Raw genomic sequence first — 20,890 nt, 5'->3', positions numbered from 1 at the left:
ATCATGGGTGACTCTTAGCCTGTATAGTCCGTACAGACTAATCATGGGTGACTCTTAGCCTGTATAGTCCGAACAGACTAATCATGGGTGACTCTTAGCCTGTATAGTCCGTACAGACTAATCATGGGTGACTCTTAGCCTGTATAGTCCGTACAGACTAATCATGGGTGACTCTTAGCCTGTATAGTCCGTACAGACTAATCATGGGTGACTCTTAGCCTGTATAGTCCGAACAGACTAATCATGGGTGACTCTTAGCTTGTATAGTCCGTACAGACTAATCATGGGTGACTCTTAGCCTGTATAGTCCGAACAGACTAATCATGGGTGACTCTTAGCCTGTATAGTCCGTACAGACTAATCATGGGTGACTCTTAGCCTGTATAGTCCGTACAGACTAATCATGGGTGACTCTTAGCCTGTATAGTCCGTACAGACTAATCATGGGTGACTCTTAGCCTGTATAGTCCGTACAGACTAATCATGGGTGACTCTTAGCCTGTATAGTCCGAACAGACTAATCATGGGTGACTCTTAGCCTGTATAGTCCGAACAGACTAATCATGGGTGACTCTTAGCCTGTATAGTCCGTACAGACTAATCATGGGTGACTCTTAGCCTGTATAGTCCGTACAGACTAATCATGGGTGACTCTTAGCCTGTATAGTCCGAACAGACTAATCATGGGTGACTCTTAGCCTGTATAGTCCGAACAGACTAATCATGGGTGACTCTTAGCCTGTATAGTCCGTACAGACTAATCATGTGTGACTCTTAGCCTGTATAGTCCGTACAGACTAATCATGGGTGACTCTTAGCCTGTATAGTCCGTACAGACTAATCATGGGTGACTCTTTCCGCATAAAAACGGTTTTTGTTTAAAAGAGACTTCCTTTAAAACAAATGGTCCATCGAAGCGGACCATGTCGTCCATGATTAGCCTTTGCAGAGCCCGTATTTCCAGGTGAAAACTCTGCAAATTACGCTTATTTGCTACTTCTGAGTAAGGATAAAATACAGTTTCAACAAATAATTAGGATATTGTTAACACGTACAATAAACTAAGTGAGCATCAATGTATCAATTCTATAGAAGTCTTGCATTTCCTTAAATTCTGGTATACTTTGAATTCGAAGGAAATGCCGTTTTGTTCGTGATAGGTATCGGAAATGACGTCGTTTCTGAAAGAGTCGAGTATGGCATGGTAATGGGCGTGTGTAATTGTGAAGTAACAAGGACTTTATTGATAAATCTGTGTCTTTTACCAATTATAGCATTAAAATAACTTATAATTTATTAATAAGCACAACATGTCAAATCATGTTGAGACAGGTTTTATATATAAATGCTTCATATACGTCTCAAAATTGTTAACATACTTGGTAAAAGTATGTAAACATCTTGGAGTTAAAACCAAACGCGTGACAAGAATTCCTTACTTTACTTCTCGGAAGTTGTCATCCAAATGTGGGAAAAATGTGTCTGACGGAAAATCCTTGTACACGTGAGTGAGATAGACTCGTCCACAGAGCGGGTGAGACAGGCACTCCTGCAGTACACAAATCAAGTGTTAGACTCCTCTAAGAGAGCGAATGAGTCAGGCGCAAATTAAGTCTACCAAACACCATTTAAATAGACTCGACCGTATTGCAGGCGAGACAGACATCTTTTAAGTACAATAAACATCAGTATTATAGAATCGTACAATAAACATCAGTATTATAGAATCGTACAATAAACACCAGTATTATAGAATCGTACACATATTTTAGACTTAATATTCCCCTTTAAAGGTGAAGGCTTTACACAAGGCTTTACAGTAGCTTGAATAGCCCACATGCAAATGGAAAACTAAATCGACGCTATATTATATTGAGCATCGATCAATCATGTTTAGAAATATCACTTTATCACGTTATCGAATGGTCCGCATTCACTTGTGTGAATGAGCCTCGCTTTGGGAAGGCGGTCCTAAACCATGTGCGTGAAGTGTCGTATCAGATTTGCGTAGTCCGTACAGGCTAGTGCGTGAAGTGTCGTGTCAGATTTGCGTAGTCCGTACATGCTAGTGCGTGAAGTGTCGTGTCAGATTTGCGTAGTCCATACAGGCTAGTGCGTGAAGTGTCGTGTCAAGTTTGCGTAGTCCGTACAGGCTAGTGCGTGAAGTGTCGTGTCAGATTTGCGTAGTCCATACAGGCTAGTGCGTGAAGTGTCGTGTCAAGTTTGCGTAGTCCGTACAGGCTAGTGCATGAAGTGTCGTGTCAGATTTGCGTAGTCCGTACATGCTAGTGCGTGAAGTGTCGTGTCAGATTTGCGTAGTCCGTACAGGCTAGTGCGTGAAGTGTCGTGTCAGATTTGCGTAGTCCGTACAGGCTAGAGCGTGAAGTGTCGTGTCAGATTTGCGTAGTCCGTACAGGCTAGTGCGTGAAGTGTCGTGTCAAATTTGCGTAGTCCGTACAGGCTAGTGCGTGAAGTGTCGTGTCAGATGTACGTAGTCTGTACAGGCTAGTGCGTGAAGTGTCGTGTCACATTTACGTAGTCCGAACAGGCTAGTGCGTGAAGTGTCGTGTCAGATTTGCGTAGTCCGTACAGGCAAGTGCGTGAAGTGTCATGTCAGATTTGCGTAGTCCGTACAGGCTAGTGCGTGAAGTGTCGTGTCAGCATGCGTAGTCCTATTAGGCTAGTGCGTGAAGTGTCGTGTCAGATTTGCGTAGTCCGTACAGGCTAGTGCGTGAAGTGTCGTGTCATTTTTGCGTAGTCCGAACAGGCTAGTGCGTGAAGTGTCGTGTCAGATTTGCGTAGTCCGTACAGGCTAGTGCGTGAAGTGTCGTGTCAGATTTGCGTAGTCCGTACAGGCTAGTGCGTGAAGTGTCGTGTCAGGTGTGCGTAGTCCGTACAGGCTAGTGCGTGAAATGTCGTGTCAGATTTTCGTAGTCCGTACAGGCTAGTGTGTGAAGTGTCGTGTCAGATTTGCGTAGTCCGTACAGGCTAGTGCGTGAAATGTCGTGTCAGATTTGCGTAGTCCGTACAGGCTAGTGCGTGAAGTGTCGTGTCAGATTTGCGTATTCCGTACAGGCTAGTGCGTGAAGTGTCGTGTCAGATTTGCGTAGTCCGGACAGGCTAATTAGGGACGTTACTTTATGTATACGTTGGATTTTCGCTAAGAATATACTTCCTTTAAATGAAAAATACAAAACAATAGGAAGGTGTTGTCCGAAATTAGCCTGGGAAATCACATCAAGCACTATACGCACATGCATTATGCTCATGTTTGTTCTGAAAGAGATATTTTGCCTCGAGCATTAGGCTTTATAACTATCATATTATCATATTTTTATGTTGGTGTTAGGTTTATTTCAGAAACAATAAGTTATAATATTCTTTTACCTGGTATATGCCTGCACCACCCATTATCCAGACGCTGTCCACCTTCCCCTTCCGGTCCAGTTCTGCGATGTGCTCCAGCGCCTCGGGTACACTTCCGGCCACCGTCAGGAGATTCGGGTGTGTCTTAATACTACAAGAGGAAATTCACGTGTGTACTTGCGATATGACAAAATATTTGATTATCTGTTACTTTATCAGACAACTAATTACAAAAAAATGCAGTATGATTCTGATTCTTGTACTTGTGTTATTGCCTCATGCCAAAAAAGTGATAATTGTGTTGCTCTATTGTTTTTAGCCGTTGTGAACTTAAAATGTAATTAAGTCAAATAATGATTCCTTTTTATTGGATTTGGTTGTAAATAATGATGCTTTGAAGTCAGGTTTTATTTCCACGTGTATTTTAGTGACTTTCTACCTTGTTTACATTATGTTCATTTTCCGCATGCCATACAAATGTGTTGCTAAGAGCATGGTTTACGGATGCTGATGACATTGTAGAATGACCATTGAAATATCATCGGCTGCATAACATGTGGTAGACGCACCTTGGGTCACGTGACTGACGACAGACGATGTGATATACTCCTCCATAGCTCGCCTGAAGCTCCGTACATCCCGCCCAGCTCTTACGGCCATGTACATGTATAATCATCAAACTGGAGTCTGAATATAAAACAATGTAAATGGATATAAAGAACATAAAGGAACTTTATTTGAATGACACAGATTAACGATAGTCATCTTGTGTAATCCATGTTTAGTTTGGGCATGATTTTGCGCTATACGAAAGAAAACTACGAGAGCGGATAAATCGATTATTTATAGGTTTTATATTTTCTTTAATGATAGCAAGCCGATAAACATTCTACACAATAGCTCAAAATGTGTCTAGGGTTTAGTTAATCATGGAAAACGGGAAAACTTAGTCTGGAACACTTTAAATCAATCAAATTAACCGCTGTGCTATACGGGCCGTGTTCTTGGAAAATGGAGCTTTTAACGTGTGCATACAGTGTTAGCCTATAAAGTCCGCAAACTTTCCGCTGATATTCTTCTTTCGGTTTAAAGTCTTTCCTAGCGAAAATCCAGTTTAGGTGTAAAGTGTCTTTCCTCATTGCGGACTGCATGGTAATGTGGGGCGACATTTAAACGAACATGCAATAATACTCGTGTTCACAGACCGAGTCTCATTTTTATAATATTACCTTTCTTGTGTGTGGATGTGGTCTTTAAATAATACTCAAAATCGGCCCTGTAAACAGACATGAACTTGCAAGCATAGTAGGTACAGAACAATGAGCTTTGTTTTGGGAAAACTTGTCTTAATGCGTTTGCGCAAAGTGTAGTCCCAGATATGCCTGTATAAGTGTAGATTGTCATCCCTCTTTCTGAAAAAAGCTGGATTTTCGGATAGAAGCGAAATAATTACGGGTAAATTACATATCCGCAAAAAGTGTCGTACCTATTTAGCCAATGGGGACTGTAGAGGATAAAGAGGGATGACACTTTACGCACATGCATTTAGCCCAGTTTTCCCAAAGCAAGGTTGATTTTTTCCTGTATTCAATAGTCATACAACAACATTGTATATGGACAGCAATTCAAAATGTCGTAAGCAAACAGAGTAAAGATAACTGTTTACAAATCGATATTTTATTGTTTATTGAAGACGGATTGCTAAGTTCTTTTTATTTTATGCTTTCCGGTGGTTTATCGAGAAATATCAGTGAATTAAAACTGATTATTTCACTAAATTAACAGTGAAAATTATCAGTGAAAATTATCGATAATTTTCACTGTTTTTCCGGAACTATTTTGTTTACCCCATTGTGACCCCCCGCTCATTCTTCTACCAAGAGCGAGAACTCTTCAATGAATATTTATATCAACAAACGGAGTATCTTCCCTTGAACATACATGAACATTTTTGTCGTCTGCTTTTAAAGCCTTTACACTGAAACTAATAACCAGCGAATGACATGGAAAACGATGAAATTAATTTATTTTTCTCGGATATTTCTGATTTTGACGATTATTTTAATGAAAATACAGAAAATCTTAATGAGACATCAAGTTTAGCAGAAGAAACAACAGCAACAGCAGCAGCAACAGTATCAGCAGCACTGTTACCCATAACAGAAACAAAGCAAACATGGGCTTCAGAAACAATTTCTGCTGAAATACAGTCGTCAAGTTCAACAGCCACTGCAGCAGTAACGGCCACAGCAACAACCATGAAACGGCAGTTCCGAGCGGTCAATATTGACTATTACCTGAATGAAAATGAAAATATGAACACCAAAAAGAAAACAGTAAGTGACATAAAACTCTTCAACCAATTTCTTCTTTACAAACAAGACTCAAGGAATGTTGAAAATATTCCTGCGCGTGAGTTGAACAATCTGATTTGTGAATTCTTGTTGGGCGTCACAAAAAAAGATGGAAGTGAGTACGAGCCCACAATACTGCGAGGCCTTATCGGCTCAATTGACCGCTATTTAAAACACAATAACAGTAAATTATCACTCATGACTCACAAAGAATTTGCCAAAGTCTGGGAAGTGATGAAAAGTAAACAAAAGTCATGGAAAAAAACAAGGCTATGGGAATAAACCCAGAGAGGCTGTGGCACTTACAGAAGTGCACATCGAGGCAATGTATTCAGCCCAGACACTAGGAGATTTTAGTCCCAGAGCCTAATTCATTCGTTGTGGATGAAATGCACAACTCATTTCGGCACGAGGACTGGAAATGAAATACATAAACTCAAAATTAATGTAAATGTAACATGCTTATATTTATAAATTATTTTAAATCAACAAAATCGTTTACTTATTAATGATAAAATAATTCTTTTATGTATTTAACAAATTCTGGCTGATTCATAAATAACAGTAGATCATTAAATAAATGATTAATAAATTAACTTAATGATTAATTGAAAAAAGCCATTGCTATCTTGTTTTGTATATGGTTTAAAGCAACTTAGTGGAAACTTTTGAATTAAATGTTACTATTTTATAAACAAATAAAGTTCATTTTGTTAGGTCAGTAAAGCCAAGGGCTTATGCAGTCCCCGAAGAGCCCAACGGAGACCCCGTTCATCTGTATAAGCTGTATGCAGACAAACGGCCAGTGGAAATGAGAGGAGATTACAGTCCGTTCTTCCTCACACCGTGCAATAGCACACAGCTTGGCTGGTTCAGGAGGTCAGCAATAGGTATAAACAAGCTGTACGGCATTATGTCAGAGATGAAGGCGGATGCTCGGATAACGGAGCCCCGAATCACCCCATACAGTTAGAATTAATTTACATTTAACTCAATCGCATATCTATGGGGGCACTAAAGTGACATCACTGCTCCAAAATAAAAATTAACTCGTGAAAATAGACTAATTTTGTGTTTCCCCGACTTAATTTCTTTTTTGGAGCGTTGATGTCACCTTAGCGCCACCGTACATATCCCAAATAAACAAGAAAATGAGCACTTACCTTTAAATTATCAATAATCAATTATTTCAGCGAGATGTTTTTCTCCATTTTTCCAGATCCATGCACTGTATATGTGTATTTTTCTCTGGATGAAGTTTTTCAAATGGACACGAAGCAATTACAAAAGCGTTATTTTAATTGTAATATGCAATGTTTCCATTTGATTTCTTTTCCAAATTAGCAAAGACTATCAATAAAATTACAATTTTTTACAGTGCCAAAAAACACTTGATCCAGAAATTGAATGATGAAAACATCCCAGCTCAAGAGATCATTCAAATTTCAGGCCACACAAATGTCAACAATCTGAATAACTATAGTGGGATAAACAAGGATCAATCAAAAAAATTGTTTTGATAAAACAAATTTCAAAGATTATCTCGCGTTCAAACCAAACTGCTGTAGCAAAGCAGAATCTTCCTATATCTGCAACTGCAACCCCGTCAATGAGTGATTTACCGATGGGAAGAGGATTCTTTGTAAACTCAAAGTTCCACGGCAACGTTACTTTCAATTTCCACAGCTCTGAAATGGGTCTGTCACAGAAGGATGTGTTTAATCAACAAGTGAAATCCCCATGACCCCAACAAGAACACCGGATGCTTCGCCTGATTTTCCTGATCAACCACGCTACAATCGTATCCGTATGATTCCAGACAGTGATAGCGATTAAATAGTTTGTGATAAAATTGGCACGAACACTTACTGTTGAATTTTTTCACGTTAATTCTATTTAATTCTTAACACTCCTTTCTTGTGCATTTTGTTAAACATGGCGAAGACATTGTTACCGTTATTTAGGCTATTAATAGACTCCGCATATGAATACGCCGACATAACATAAACAAATTGTGTCATCATATGATTATTTATTTTTTAAATGATGTAATCTGTGTTTGTTTCTTTTCACTCGATATGTTTTGCATTGTAAATACAAAAAAAAGTTATTGTTAAACAATTGTTTTCTTGTGAATTATTTGCAACGCTTATTGTAAAAGCGGTAATGATATTTTGGGGCGCCCAACAGGAAATTGGTTTGAACGGATTGGCATAAATATAAAAATAATAATTTGTAAGCATAAAATAAAAAGAAAATTTGTTGGATTGGATGCGCCACTCGTGAAAATATCATTTTCTATGATCACTCGTGAATTAAAATCGATATTCCACCCAATCCAACAAATATCCTGTATGTACTTAAGATTATGTCTATTATATGTCTTATATATTGTTTTTAATTTGTGATACACATCAAACTTCGTTCTGGGAAAAATTGACTTAATGCATGTGTGTAAAGTCACGTCAAAATTAACAAGGGAAGACATTTTCCGCATAAACTGGGTTTTCGTTAAGAAGATAACTCCTTCATACCGAAAGGTCCGTAAAAGCGGAATGTGTACACAGGCTAAAATCGGACGACACTTATGCAAATGCATGCAGCCCATTTTTTCCCAAAATTATTCGTATACTTACTTCAATTTTGGCCATGGCAGATCACCCTGGTAGCCAATGCCTCTGTTGTTATGACACATTGCTGCCATCATATCGAATGTGATTACCGGTAGACCGTTCGTGGTGGATACATTTTGTTCCATGATGTCGATTGGCCCACTTAAGACTCTTTAATTGTGCGTCACACTGGTCCTGCCAATTATACCAACTCTACAATAGTAATGACCATTCGGTTGGTTGCAGTTCAATAACAACAAAGTAAATATAACAATTGATGAAACTAAATTCACCAATTCAGTTAAATACTATTTTCTCATTCTATTTAACGCGCTTATAAATCTAAGTCAAATGATGACGACGATTTCAATTTATTCATCGTTTCAAAAAAACTGTATACTATCTTGTTTTTCAAAGTTTTAATGTCGTTTATATACGGACAATATTTGGTTGTATACTAACATCTTTAATACAAAGCATCTAAATGATTTCCGTCATGTTCAACAATAAGTACACTACAATCTGTGTGAAGCTTTTGAAGAACCTTTTGAACTTCATAAATAATTCATTTATAATCTGAAAAAGGCCATTGATTAATATCTTTTAAGACACGCGTTCATTTCGCCATTAATTCTTCAGTAAAAGTGAAGCTCGGCTAGCCCTAAAACGGTTGAAAATCCCCATGCTTTGCATTGGCCGTTCAAATGAGATTATCCCATTTTTAATAGTTGTATGTCTATGGTGTTCACTATTTTACTAAGTAGATAAGAACAAAATTAAAACTCCATAAAATAGTTTATGAAGTTCCATTAATCGCTATTTTACAATTAAATTTAAACAAACATCTTCATCAACGTGTAACTACATGTATCTTTTATTAGTATAAAACATTTGGTTAATGTTTATCACAGGACAAGCGCAATTTAATATTAAGGATGGTTGTTGTATTAATGTTGCATTCCTTTTATTACAAGTGCTATACACTGTGGCATGTGTTGATATATGGCTGTTAAAATTTCGCTGGCATAATGTTAATTATCATCTGTGTTATTATCTTTTAACAATATGCTGTCGCAGAAGCTTTCCGAAATAACTTATAATACCGTATCCTATTAGTTCAGAACCACGACGCAGAGAATTGGTTAAACAAGACTGCACAATACAATAGAAAGTGTATGTTTAAACTCAAACAAATGAACACGATATCGGCCGTACCATGTCAACGTAAACTCGTGAGACCAATTTGTTTCAAATATCTGATAACGTGTAGGTCATGGCGAGTTCACAAACTTGCGAAGGGGTTAACGGGACTGGTAGTATACGGACAATGTATAAGAATAATGTGTCTCGATCTGGGAAAATTGGGCTTAATGCATGTGCATAAAGATTCATCCCAGATTAACCCGTGCAGTCTGAAAAAACTTACCATGGACGTCAATATCCGCCTTGGATTTTATTTAGAGGAAACTTCCTTAAATATAAAAAAATCGGACTGCACAGGCTTATTCTGGACGAACCTTTACGCAGACGCATTAAGTCCCGTGTTCCCAGAGCGAGGCCCACATGTATAATATATAGCTACAATAAGGTTTATATAATGCAGATGCAGCTTAAAAAGGGGACAATTTTTAATATTTGAACCACGTTAATCAACCAATGACGATGTATTCGATTTATTCAATTAATTATTACGGTCCTGGAGCTGTCTAAAGCAGCATTTGCACAAGCACATATTGCTATCTTAACAATAACGTTATTTTCAGAAGTTACTAGTACAGGATAACAGTTTTGAGTGTTCAGGTTTGTTGTTGTGTACCTTATCCTTATGTGTTAACTGCATTTGGTTATGTTTGATTTGTTAGGTTTTTCATACTGCTTAAGTCATTTAACACAAAGTAACATACTGATCATGTATTTCCTTTTAGAGGGACCATTTCGGATCTGGAAAAAAACATTAGTAGCGGGAAATGCATACGGCACACCTGTCTAATTTTCTATTGTTCATCGTGGTAGTGATATTCCTTTCGCAAACCTAACGAAACAAAATATGATGTATTGTAACAACGTTTATCATACGTATTTTAAAGGCTAAAACATCACGTACATATGTCTTTTAAATAATTGCAATTAAAAATAGATAAAAGCCTAACATCGTGAGTTCAAACATGACTTACCTTAAACCGTATAATGCCCGAACGATATGTTGAACAAAATACCAAAATATTGAATTAAACACAATGATTAAAACCCAGATTACCTTTAAAGGGGCAGTCAACCAGATTGACGAAACAGAAAAGTTCTAAAATACCGTATTGTTTTACAATTATTAGTTTATATTGATTAAAATATCACGATTGGTATATTACATTATTTGAAAATGTTGTAAAGTTTTCATATTTTCAGTGTATTCGGTATACAATTTTACTGAGTATGTCTACCATATAACTACCAGTTAACTATAGATAACGCAAGTATATCGATCGTCATAGTCACGTGGTAAGCCCAGCAATGCAAATTTCGCATGCGTAGTGAATTGTATATATTTAATATATAAAATGGTCAATCTACTTGCGTTATTTATAGTGTGTATATTGTTATGTCACCTATTTTCGCAGCACTGAAAAGATGGCTGAAAATGTCGACAGACATGATAAACGAGAAGGGTTACCTAGACAAGGCAGTGTGTCCAGCCGGCAGGCCCTGGTAAGATTACCTGTCGGGTGTAGTGTGTTTCCAATAAAACTAAATCATTAAAGGAATAGTTTACCCCGTCAGATGTCGGCGCTCCCGTGATATTGCTGAATTACATTTCATGAGCATAAATGGTTAATTTTTGCGTAATTTAAGGCAGGTATGCGTGAACAGCGTTAGAAGAAATAACATTATTAAATGCAAACTGCATATCACTTATTGCTAACAATTTCAATACCTAACGTTGTGTTGTTGTTGAACATACAATTGCACACACGTTATCCGGAATCTTCTAAAAACAACGTATCAATGTCTATATATGGTAAACTACGACATCACTTTTTTGCAAGCGGTGCTCAATTTTAGCTATGGCAGATCCCCCTGATAGCCAATGCCTCTTTTGTTATCACACATTGCTGCCATCATATCGAATGCTATTAGACCGTTCGTGGTGGAAACATTTTGATAATTGTTCGCCTATGGTGTTCAGTAGTTTACAAAGCAGTAACAACTCCATGAAAATGTTTATGGAGTTCCAATGATTTCTATTTTAAAAGTTACTTTAAAAAACATGTTCATCTACGTGTAACTTACTGTCTGTTATTAGTATTAAACAGTTTGTTATTGTTTATCACAGGACAAGCACAATTTAATATTAAGAATTGTTGTTGTATTAATGTTTCATTCCTCTTATAACAAGTGCTATACACTGTGTCATGTGGTGATACATAGCTGTTAAACTTGAATATGTATAATTTTAATTATAGTATGTGTTATTATCCGTCAACATTTTCTTGTCGCTGAGGCTGTCCGAAATACCGTATACTATTAGTTCAGAATCACAGCGCAGAGAAACGGGTAAAACAAGACTACATAATACAATTTATAGTGTCTGTTTAAACTTAAACAGTCAAATGAACACGATTGCGGTGTGCCTTTAATAGTACCATGTCAACGTAAACCCGTAAGACCAATGTATTACAATTATCTGAAAATGTGTAGGTCATGGCAAGTTCACAAACTTGCGTGAAGAGGAAAAACGGACTTGTATTAACGGAAAGCGGATAAGAATGATAAGTCTCGCTCTGGGAAAACTGGGCTTAATGCATGTGCATAAAGATTCGTCCAACATTAGCATGTGCAGTCCGATCAGGCTAACCATTGACGACAAGGTCAGCCTACCTTGGATTTTCGTTTAGAATAATCTTTCTTATAACAAACAAGTCGGACTGCACAGACTTATTCTGGACGAACCTTTACGCACATGCTTTAAGCCTCATTTTCACAGAGCGAGACTCACATGTATCATATAGGGCCGCAATCATTGCAATAAATAGAGGACCCCGTGCTACAATGAGGTTTATATCATGTGCATTGAGCTTAAAAAATGAACATGTGTTTTGTATATTTGCACCACGTTAATCAACACATGACGATGGCTTTGATTTATTCAATTTATAAGTACGATCTGGAGCTGTCTAAAGTAGCATTTGCACAAGCTTTCTTAACAGTAACGTTATTTTCAGAAGTAATGGATAACAGGTTGTTCATACCGTTTGAGTCATTCATCACAAAGTAACATACTGATCCTGTATTTCCTTTTAGAGGGACCATTTCGGATCTGGAGAAACATTAATATGGGGAAATGCATACGGCAAACCTGTCTAATTTTCTACTGTTCATCATGGTAGTGATATTCCTATCGCAAACCTAACTAAACAAAATACTATGATGTATTTCAACAACGTTAATCATAAGTATTTTAAGGGGTAAAACAGGGCGTATATATGTCTTTTAAATAATTGTAATTAAACATTGATAAAACCTAACATCGTGAGTTCAAAAATGACTTACCTAAACCGTATAATGCATCCAGTGGGTTTGATCAAGTCCGCCTATATTAGAAGCGAATGTTCAAAGCAATATTCTAGCTTGATAGCCACGCGATACAGAAATCTGTCCTGACGAAGTGATCAAACATTTTTAAGTGGTGAACGCTCTGATCACTAAGTAATAGTTTAGTGATAAATTAAGCAATATGTGTACTGAATGCAAAATTGCGAGAACAATTTCATTCCGTTGGACAATTAATATTACTTAAGCTATTACATTGACTCTCTACAACAAAAATGTGGCCTCAGTGTGTTTTTTAAAGATTAAACTACACTCAGTTAGTTACAAGAGCATCAAAACTGCTATGATAAACATTATTGAAGACATTTTGAACGACGATGTGTTTTAATTTTTGTTTTGAAACGGTTTATTTTGAATCGCTGAGATGTTTAAGCACAGCCTAAAATTTCGCACTTTAAAAACGGTTGTCGCTACGTTATCCCCTGACAGATGGCAATTTACACAAATTGCTTCAAACTGTAAAAAAATGTAACAAAAAAAAAGTTATACGCGTGAAGGAGACCTTCATAGACATTCCTTGTGTTCTGCGTTACATAGATGCAATTCCAATAATTAATATATCAGTCCATATGTCAACGGTAACACGCATTTAAATAAAACTGGGGTTATAATCACTTAACATTTTACAATATCATATAATATAAAATTTTCAAAATTGAGACACATTTGACAGTTTTGTTTATTCTTAAATATTGTAAAAAAACACAACTGTAGATTCTTTTAAAATAAATAATTGTTATGAACTTCATATTTTGTGCAATAGTGTATACTTGATTATTTTAATTGTACAATTATTGTATGTGTCCTTCAAATTAAATGATTTTATGTATTAATATTTATATTTTGGCAATAACTTAGATTTAATGATCTATCTGGATGCAACACAGGTTTGACGATTTTTGAAATATAGCTGCCATTTCTGGATATTTAATTTTAGTGAATTGTTTTCAACTGTTCGGTAGTATTGTTCTTGTGTGGGTGGACTACCTGGAGGAAACCCTCTCCCGGTATTATAACCACTAATAAAACTCACATGCGCCAGGAGTGTAAATTGAAACCGGGTCGCAGGATATTGTGTTGACTTTACGCAGTTAGATGACTTGTTCACAGTTTGGCAAACTAACGATTTTCAGAAAAAAATGTCATATATTCATACAAGAATGTATGCATTTTTAAACAGGCGAAATAACGCTAATGGATAAGAAAAATTATTTCTTCATTAATGGATACTCATCATAATTTGTAAAATACGAGTATTACTAACATAGCGTTTATAATTTGCAATACTTTATAACAGCGTGCTTGGCGCAGTGGTAACCCTCTTGCTTTTGCTTACAGCGAACCCGGGTTCGAATCCCGGTGAAACATTATAGATTTGTTTAAAAATGTTTTAATGAGATTTTACTAAACTACGAAAATATACGAAAATGTCGCTTAAATTGATATCTAAGATTTATGAAAAATCAAACTGATATACAAATCTTAGAAATTCTTTAACTGCGTTAAGTCAACAAAACACCCATGGACGATTCCAAAATGCGCAGCTTTGATAATAATGAGCGTTCTGTGTAACTGAAACCGCAAAGACATGTGTACGACAGTACTGACAATAAAACGTTTTTACTACGCATCGATTTGCTTAGGCACACGCAACTAGACTGCATCCGGCGTTTTACTGACTCGCAGAGACAGGGCTTTTCCGTCAAAATAGGTCGTTGTTTAATAGTCGAACACTATGTCACAAAACATGCACATGGTGTTTTGCATAACCGACCGCTAATGTTCGAACCACACAGAAGGAGAGGTTTGTTTTATGAGGAAAACATATAAACATTATTTATTTAATCTCAGGGTTAAGATTGATACGTCTTAAGTGTTCAAGAAGTTTTTGTTAATTCATTTAAGGAATAACAGCCCCGTACAGGGCGGCCATGTGAATAAGGACTATATACAATGGATATCGTTGATCAATTGCGTTTTGCGAGTAACATAGCAGGAATGAAACTGGAACGTTTCATATACCCTCACTCTAGCACGATTGAACTTATACTTATTGATCATTTCACGTTAGATTTGTTTCACGATTTTTGTGACATTTTGTCCTTATGTTTTACAACAGATGAATTACATCATTTATTTTTCTACGCAATGTTCACTTCGTGCGTGTACTTAATATATATTCTTATTAGTTTATATTTGATGCTTTATTAATCAATTGCTGGAATATAACGTTTCACACATATATTTTTTTATTAGTTTATTTGAAACAATTTTAGGATGTTTCGATAGCGTAAAGTCCAAAATTTGCCAAATTCCATTGACATTCAATGTTTCCGCTGCATTAATTACAACAGGAAATCCAATGCAAACGTGAGCTGAGGTTCGCCGCTTTTTCAGTAAACATAACTTAATAAATATATGCCTACCAGTGCTCTAACACGCGTTACTTCTATAATAAGCGCTATCTTGTTCTCATTTACGGACCAATTCGTGTCAGAAATAAAAGTATTGACGGTTGAGTGTTGATTTTCCATTAAAATGTAATCAAACTTATGAGTGTTATCATACCGTCCCAGTATAATATATTAATAAATGTGATATACAAATACATATTCGCTTGTGTATTTATTAACTTTGAAGCAAACACCCCCCGTTTGCTTATGTTTGTATCCCTACCGAGATGCATGCAAAATGCAAGTTCAAATAGGCCAAGCTTTAAAAAAGGTTGTAGCTATTAATTACAACTTCGCTGAAATGGTATATGAAATAAAATATGACCTTTAAAATCTGCACGTATTGACAACAGCCCTAGCTGTATTTATCCACGAAAGTTGGTTAGTCAGTTCGTAAAAACCACTACTATACTATAACAGTTCGTCAAAACCACTACTATACTATAAAAGTTCGTCAAAACCACTACTATACTATAACACTGTAGATAGCGTCAGTTATATAATTATCGCGTAAGTGTCTCTAATTGTCCGTCAATAAAGTTTATTATGTGTAGAGAAACAATAACAAAGAAACAAGATTTATTCGTTCAGAAAAGAGCAGATGTTTCATTATCTGAAAGATATTTAAGTTTTGTGGTCAATACTAGTCTTATATACACGCATATTGGTTGACAGAGCTCGCAAGGCGTAACGATTAATAGGAAATGTATTTTGTAAAAAAAAATCTCATCTTATTAAAATTCTGGTTTGTATGGAAAATGTCGTCCCTGGTTAGCATGTGCGGACTACACAGGCTAATATGGGGTGACATTTTACGCACATGCATTAAACCCCCTTTTACACAGCGCGGGGTGAAATTAAAGAAGCATATCACTGTAAACTTTTGTATTAAAATGTCACAAACCTAGCGGGAAATATTTGTCTCGTGGGGAAAGTGACGTCATCCCAGGTTGAGAAAATTATATTCATATAAGAAAAATATATCTGATAAAGTTATTATTGTTTTTATCTGATAAACTTTAATTAAGGTTTTAATGATATGTTATGATGATATGACAATTATATGTTATGATGATATGAGGATGATATGATATTACTGGAATTGCAAGATAAATAATATGCACAACGCTTTTAAAGTTTGACTGACGAATCATAACTTCAGTTAAAAAACGGATTTGACACTAGTATAATGCATAGTTGTCTCTGTTTATCACCATGACACAAATAGGTGGGAAATTTCATATTTTATTACTGAATTGGGAACGTTGTAATCGAGATCTAGTAAAGTAGAATAGTACAATGTTCTTTTCAGCACATTCCAAATGGGCTGTAAGGCTGAGATAAGACCACTCATCGGCAGATGGCCAGAGTCTCCAAGTGAAGTATGTTAATGAGATACACAATCATGACATAAATGAAACGTTATTCCGTAATCTGTTCCAGCAACGTCGTTTGGATTCCACGGAAAAGGAAAATATTTCTTCAATGTTACCGGTTAAGGCAAACAAAAAAAATGATCCAGAAAACTGTTATGTCAAAAACAGGCAAAGTGGTGACACTAAAAGATATCCACAACGTAAACACTTCGTAAAAACACAATGATTCAGAAATAACAGTGTTACAACGCGCAGTAGAGCACATGAATGCAAATCCCGGTGCGTTTATCAAGGTGATTTCAAATGACGATAATGAAATGCGCGGTTTGTTTTATCAGGACGCAAGGATGAGAAAAACATTTGAAGCATATCCCGAATTTGTATGTATTGACGCGACATACAAGGTTAATGACCTCCGCATGCCCCTGTATATTATGCTTGTTGAAAATGGAAATGGGCAAAGTGAAATTGTTGCTCTGTGGTTAATGGCGGATGAGACCGAGGGTATGATCACACAAATGGTCCATTATTGTTTAAGGACCAAAATACGGCATGGGAGAACGTAAAAGCAGTCATGTCTGACAAAGACTTCGTCGAGCGTGAAGTTTTTTTTCCAGAGAATTTCCCGGGGCTTCACGTCGCGTGTGTTTGTTTCACGTGCTGAGAACATTTCGTAGGAAAGTCACCGCAGATAAAATGGGTGTGAACCGTGCGCAGCGCGACAGTATATTACAAATATTGCAAAAAATTGCTTACTCGCGCTCAACAGCGGACTACGACACAAACAAGCAATTGCTAATCGATTCTGAATTCCAGCCCACAATCGCATTTTATTTAACAAGTATAATACATTCAGTATTGAAATACAGAAAGGTAATATTTTTTGTCTTATCATAAGATTATTTATTTGTTTAATAATTATTAAATTAAAATGCTCCCATCCGCGAGGCGACAACGGTTTCACTATGTACCGAAGCAGTTATAGATTATACCATAACCGGTGTTCCTCGGTTATTATTGCTGACCTGAACAATGTAAACAAACGAGTCCTGCCGAGCGGATAAATTGCATTTGATTTAAAATTAAGGTAAATACTTCGTTGTTATTGATCTAACATACGTGTGGAACAATTTACCTATGAAAAAGGGCATATAATATGTGAAAACGGGAGGTCCGTACCTGTAGGAAAACCCTAGTGGTTTTGGCTAGAAGTACGGATCCGTACCCCTAGAACGAGATTCTAGAGTTACGGATCCGTACCTGTAGTCACTTACTTTACATAAATATACTTATCTTAGTGGCACAATGTACCATCTTCAGGTAAACGCCGATTGATCAGACTAACGAGGCAGAATATTTAAAGAAACATTCACAATCTTTATGAATTATAACTAAAAGCATTCCCATATATTTGTATTTGACTTTTGACAATGACCTCAACAGAGAAAAGTTAATGATCCATGACTGATTATATGCGATCTACTTTCGAGAGAGAATGATGTTTGAAACGATAAAAAGTCATCAATCCCAGGAAGCTGAAAGCAAATTGGTTATTCCAATAATCGAGAACTATTATTGCAGTACTGACTTAAATTTTCTCTATAAATTAGGTCACAGGAAAACACGCCATACTTATCTTTTTCTTAAAATATATCATCTTAACGCCAGTAAATATTTTGAAATACCCTAATTACCGTTCTTTATGTTAGCCATTCTATTCACAGAGATGTGACGTCAGTGCGTTCAGTTTTATCAAGTGCACGGTACCGAAATATTCATGTCTTTTTTGCTAAATGTGCTAACACTAAAATATAGTCCGCAGAGGTATGAAATAATGAAATAAATTGTTCTGAGGTATATTTTGCTTTAAATTCTAGGACGCGCTAAGAAGTCGCTATATTAGTATTGAATTGCACGATGATTTGTATTCTTGTGTAAAATAATTGAATACTAGTATTAAAATCATACAACCTATGTCATTGTATTTAAAGACATTTTTGAACGCTACCTTCGTGGGATAATTTGCATAAATCAAGAAAATATGAGCCTCGATCTGCGAAAACGGTGCTTAATGCATGTGCGCAAAGTGGCTCGTAGATTAGCCTGTGCAGTCCGCACGCGCGGCAAAGTTAAAAAATTAAACATGATCGATGATATTTTTTACAATGTTTTCAGACGCAGATATAATCTGAGTGCAGTGTGACTGGATTATACAGGTATCCCGTAAATGAAGCATATGTTAAAGGGATCTTTTCACGCTTTGGTAAATTGACAAAATTGAAAAAAGTTGTTTCAGATTCGTAAGTTTTCGTTTTAGTTATGATATTTGTGAGGAAACAGTAATTCTGAACATTAACCATGCTCTAATATAGCCATTATATGCATCTTTTTACGATTTTAAAACCTTAAAATTATAAAGCGTTGCAACGCGAAACGATTGAATAATTTGGAGAGTTCTGTTTTTGTCGTTAAATTTTGTGAAACTACGAAGATTGCTTATATAAGGTATAAAATACGCCAACAATGTATACTCGGCGGAATAGCTCAGTAGGCTAGAGCGTTTTTACTTCAGGACTCTGGCAGGACTCCAGGGGTCACTGGTTCGAAACCTGCTCCGGGCAATGTTCTTTTCCTTTTTTTAAATGTTTTCTTGATTTTTTACTGCAGCTTTTACGATCCAATGTTTACATTTATCAATATAAAGCATTTAATGAATAAGTTTAAAAAATGCCAAAATCTGTGAAAAGGCCCCTTTAAGCTCTTTAGAAATGCTCTTATGAAATATATGAAAACGAAACCATGATGATGTATATATTTCATGGTCGAACGTGTCAACGATGCGTAAGTTACCACGATTCGCGGCTGTCTGGTTAGCGTAGTGGTTAGTACACGCGCTTCTCACTTAGGCGAAGCTTGTTCAATCCCCGTGCCCTGGAAGCATGTGAGTTTTGTACCCGGTCGCAATGCCGGACAGGTCGGATGTCCCCAGGAAAATCCATCCCATGAAATACCACACCAGAGTTGAAAATATTCCACTAATAACTAAATAGCTGTACAATGCAGCGGTAATCCATATTCGCACAGTAAGCCAACTAGGTAGTAGTGTTTGGACATACCCCGGGTTCTCACATACTGCAGCCTCATGTGCGGAAACTGCAGCCTCATGTGCGGAAACTGCAGCCTCATGTGCGGAAACTGCAGCCTCATGTGCGGAAACTGCAGCCTCATGTGCGGAAACTGCAGCCTCATGTGCGGAAACTGCAGCCTCATGTGCGGAAACTGCAGCCTCATTCGCGGTCACATACTGCAGCCTCATGCGCGGAAACTGCAGCCTCATGTGCGGAAACTGCAGCCTCATGTGCGGAAACTGCAGCCTCATGTGCGGAAACTGCAGCCTCATTCGCGGTCACATACTGCAGCCTCATGTGCGGAAACTGCAGCCTCATTCGCTCACATACGGCAGCCTCATGTGCGGAAACTGCAGCCTCATTCGCTCACATACGGCAGCCTCATGCGCGGAAACTGCAGCCTCATTCGCTCACATACGGCAGCCTCATGCGCGGAAACTGCAGCCTCATTCGCTCACATACGGCAGCCTCATGTGCGGAAACTGCAGCCTCATGTGCGGAAACTGCAGCCTCATTCGCTCACATACGGCAGCCTCATGTGCGGAAACTGCAGCCTCATGCGCGGAAACTGCAGCCTCATTCGCTCACATACGGCAGCCTCATGTGCGGAAACTGCAGCCTCATTCGCAGAATGACCTGCTTAGGTTCAAAATACACACACAGGCACATTTGTCCATGATGCTTGCTTCGTTCACATTAAGGAAAAACTTTAGGTAAAGTTGTAAACTAAATCGAATAAGGAATTCATATCGCAAATTAAGTCTCTACTGAGAATTGTTCCCAGCGATATCCAGTTTCACAGTGTTTTTAAGCCACAGTGTGCTTTCCATGCGGAAAGTTTGCTTTCAATAAACCTCAACCTTTATGAACTTGCAACGGTTGTGGTATTTGCAAAAATTGTCATCGAATTATTCTTTTCCTGCGTTGATTATACAGCAACTGGCATTACTCTGTCGTATGGTTTTCAAAGGATTTTGTTTCTTTCGTAAAAATCTA

General features: G+C 37.2%; 3 protein-coding genes across 13 annotated transcripts in view; 2 read left to right on the top strand and 1 right to left on the bottom strand.

Moving 5' to 3' along the window:
- The window catches only part of LOC127867104 (dihydrofolate reductase-like), a 632,040-nt gene that overhangs the window by 104,735 nt on the left and 506,415 nt on the right, over nt 1-20,890 (bottom strand). The window contains exons 1-7 of one of the 5 annotated variants that reach the window (XM_052408095.1): nt 10,507-10,530; nt 8,357-8,527; nt 4,596-4,642; nt 3,936-4,053; nt 3,388-3,517; nt 1,440-1,549; nt 965-1,181 (exon numbers count right to left, since the gene is read on the bottom strand). The exons of 3 other annotated variants lie outside the window; for them this stretch is intronic. In XM_052408095.1, the coding sequence (XP_052264055.1) occupies nt 1,073-1,181; nt 1,440-1,549; nt 3,388-3,517; nt 3,936-4,053; nt 4,596-4,642; nt 8,357-8,478 (636 nt within the window). In that variant the 5' untranslated portion in view covers nt 8,479-8,527; nt 10,507-10,530 and the 3' untranslated portion in view covers nt 965-1,072. Of the gene's footprint in view, nt 1-964; nt 1,182-1,439; nt 1,550-3,387; nt 3,518-3,935; nt 4,054-4,595; nt 4,643-8,356; nt 8,528-10,506; nt 10,531-20,890 lie in introns of those variants that run through there. One more of the 5 variants, XM_052408094.1, reaches the window with a different exon arrangement.
- The window catches only part of LOC127867113 (uncharacterized), a 707,753-nt gene that overhangs the window by 274,141 nt on the left and 412,722 nt on the right, over nt 1-20,890 (top strand). The gene's annotated exons all lie outside the window — the stretch shown is intronic.
- The window catches only part of LOC127867094 (uncharacterized), a 514,868-nt gene that overhangs the window by 295,854 nt on the left and 198,124 nt on the right, over nt 1-20,890 (top strand). The window lies entirely within an intron of this gene.

The sequence above is a fragment of the Dreissena polymorpha genome, chromosome 2, assembly GCF_020536995.1.
Source record: "Dreissena polymorpha isolate Duluth1 chromosome 2, UMN_Dpol_1.0, whole genome shotgun sequence".
NCBI classification, from domain to species: Eukaryota; Metazoa; Mollusca; class Bivalvia; order Myida; family Dreissenidae; genus Dreissena; species Dreissena polymorpha.
Note: the sequence above shows the minus strand (reverse complement) of the source record. Positions and strands in the feature narration are given on the sequence as shown.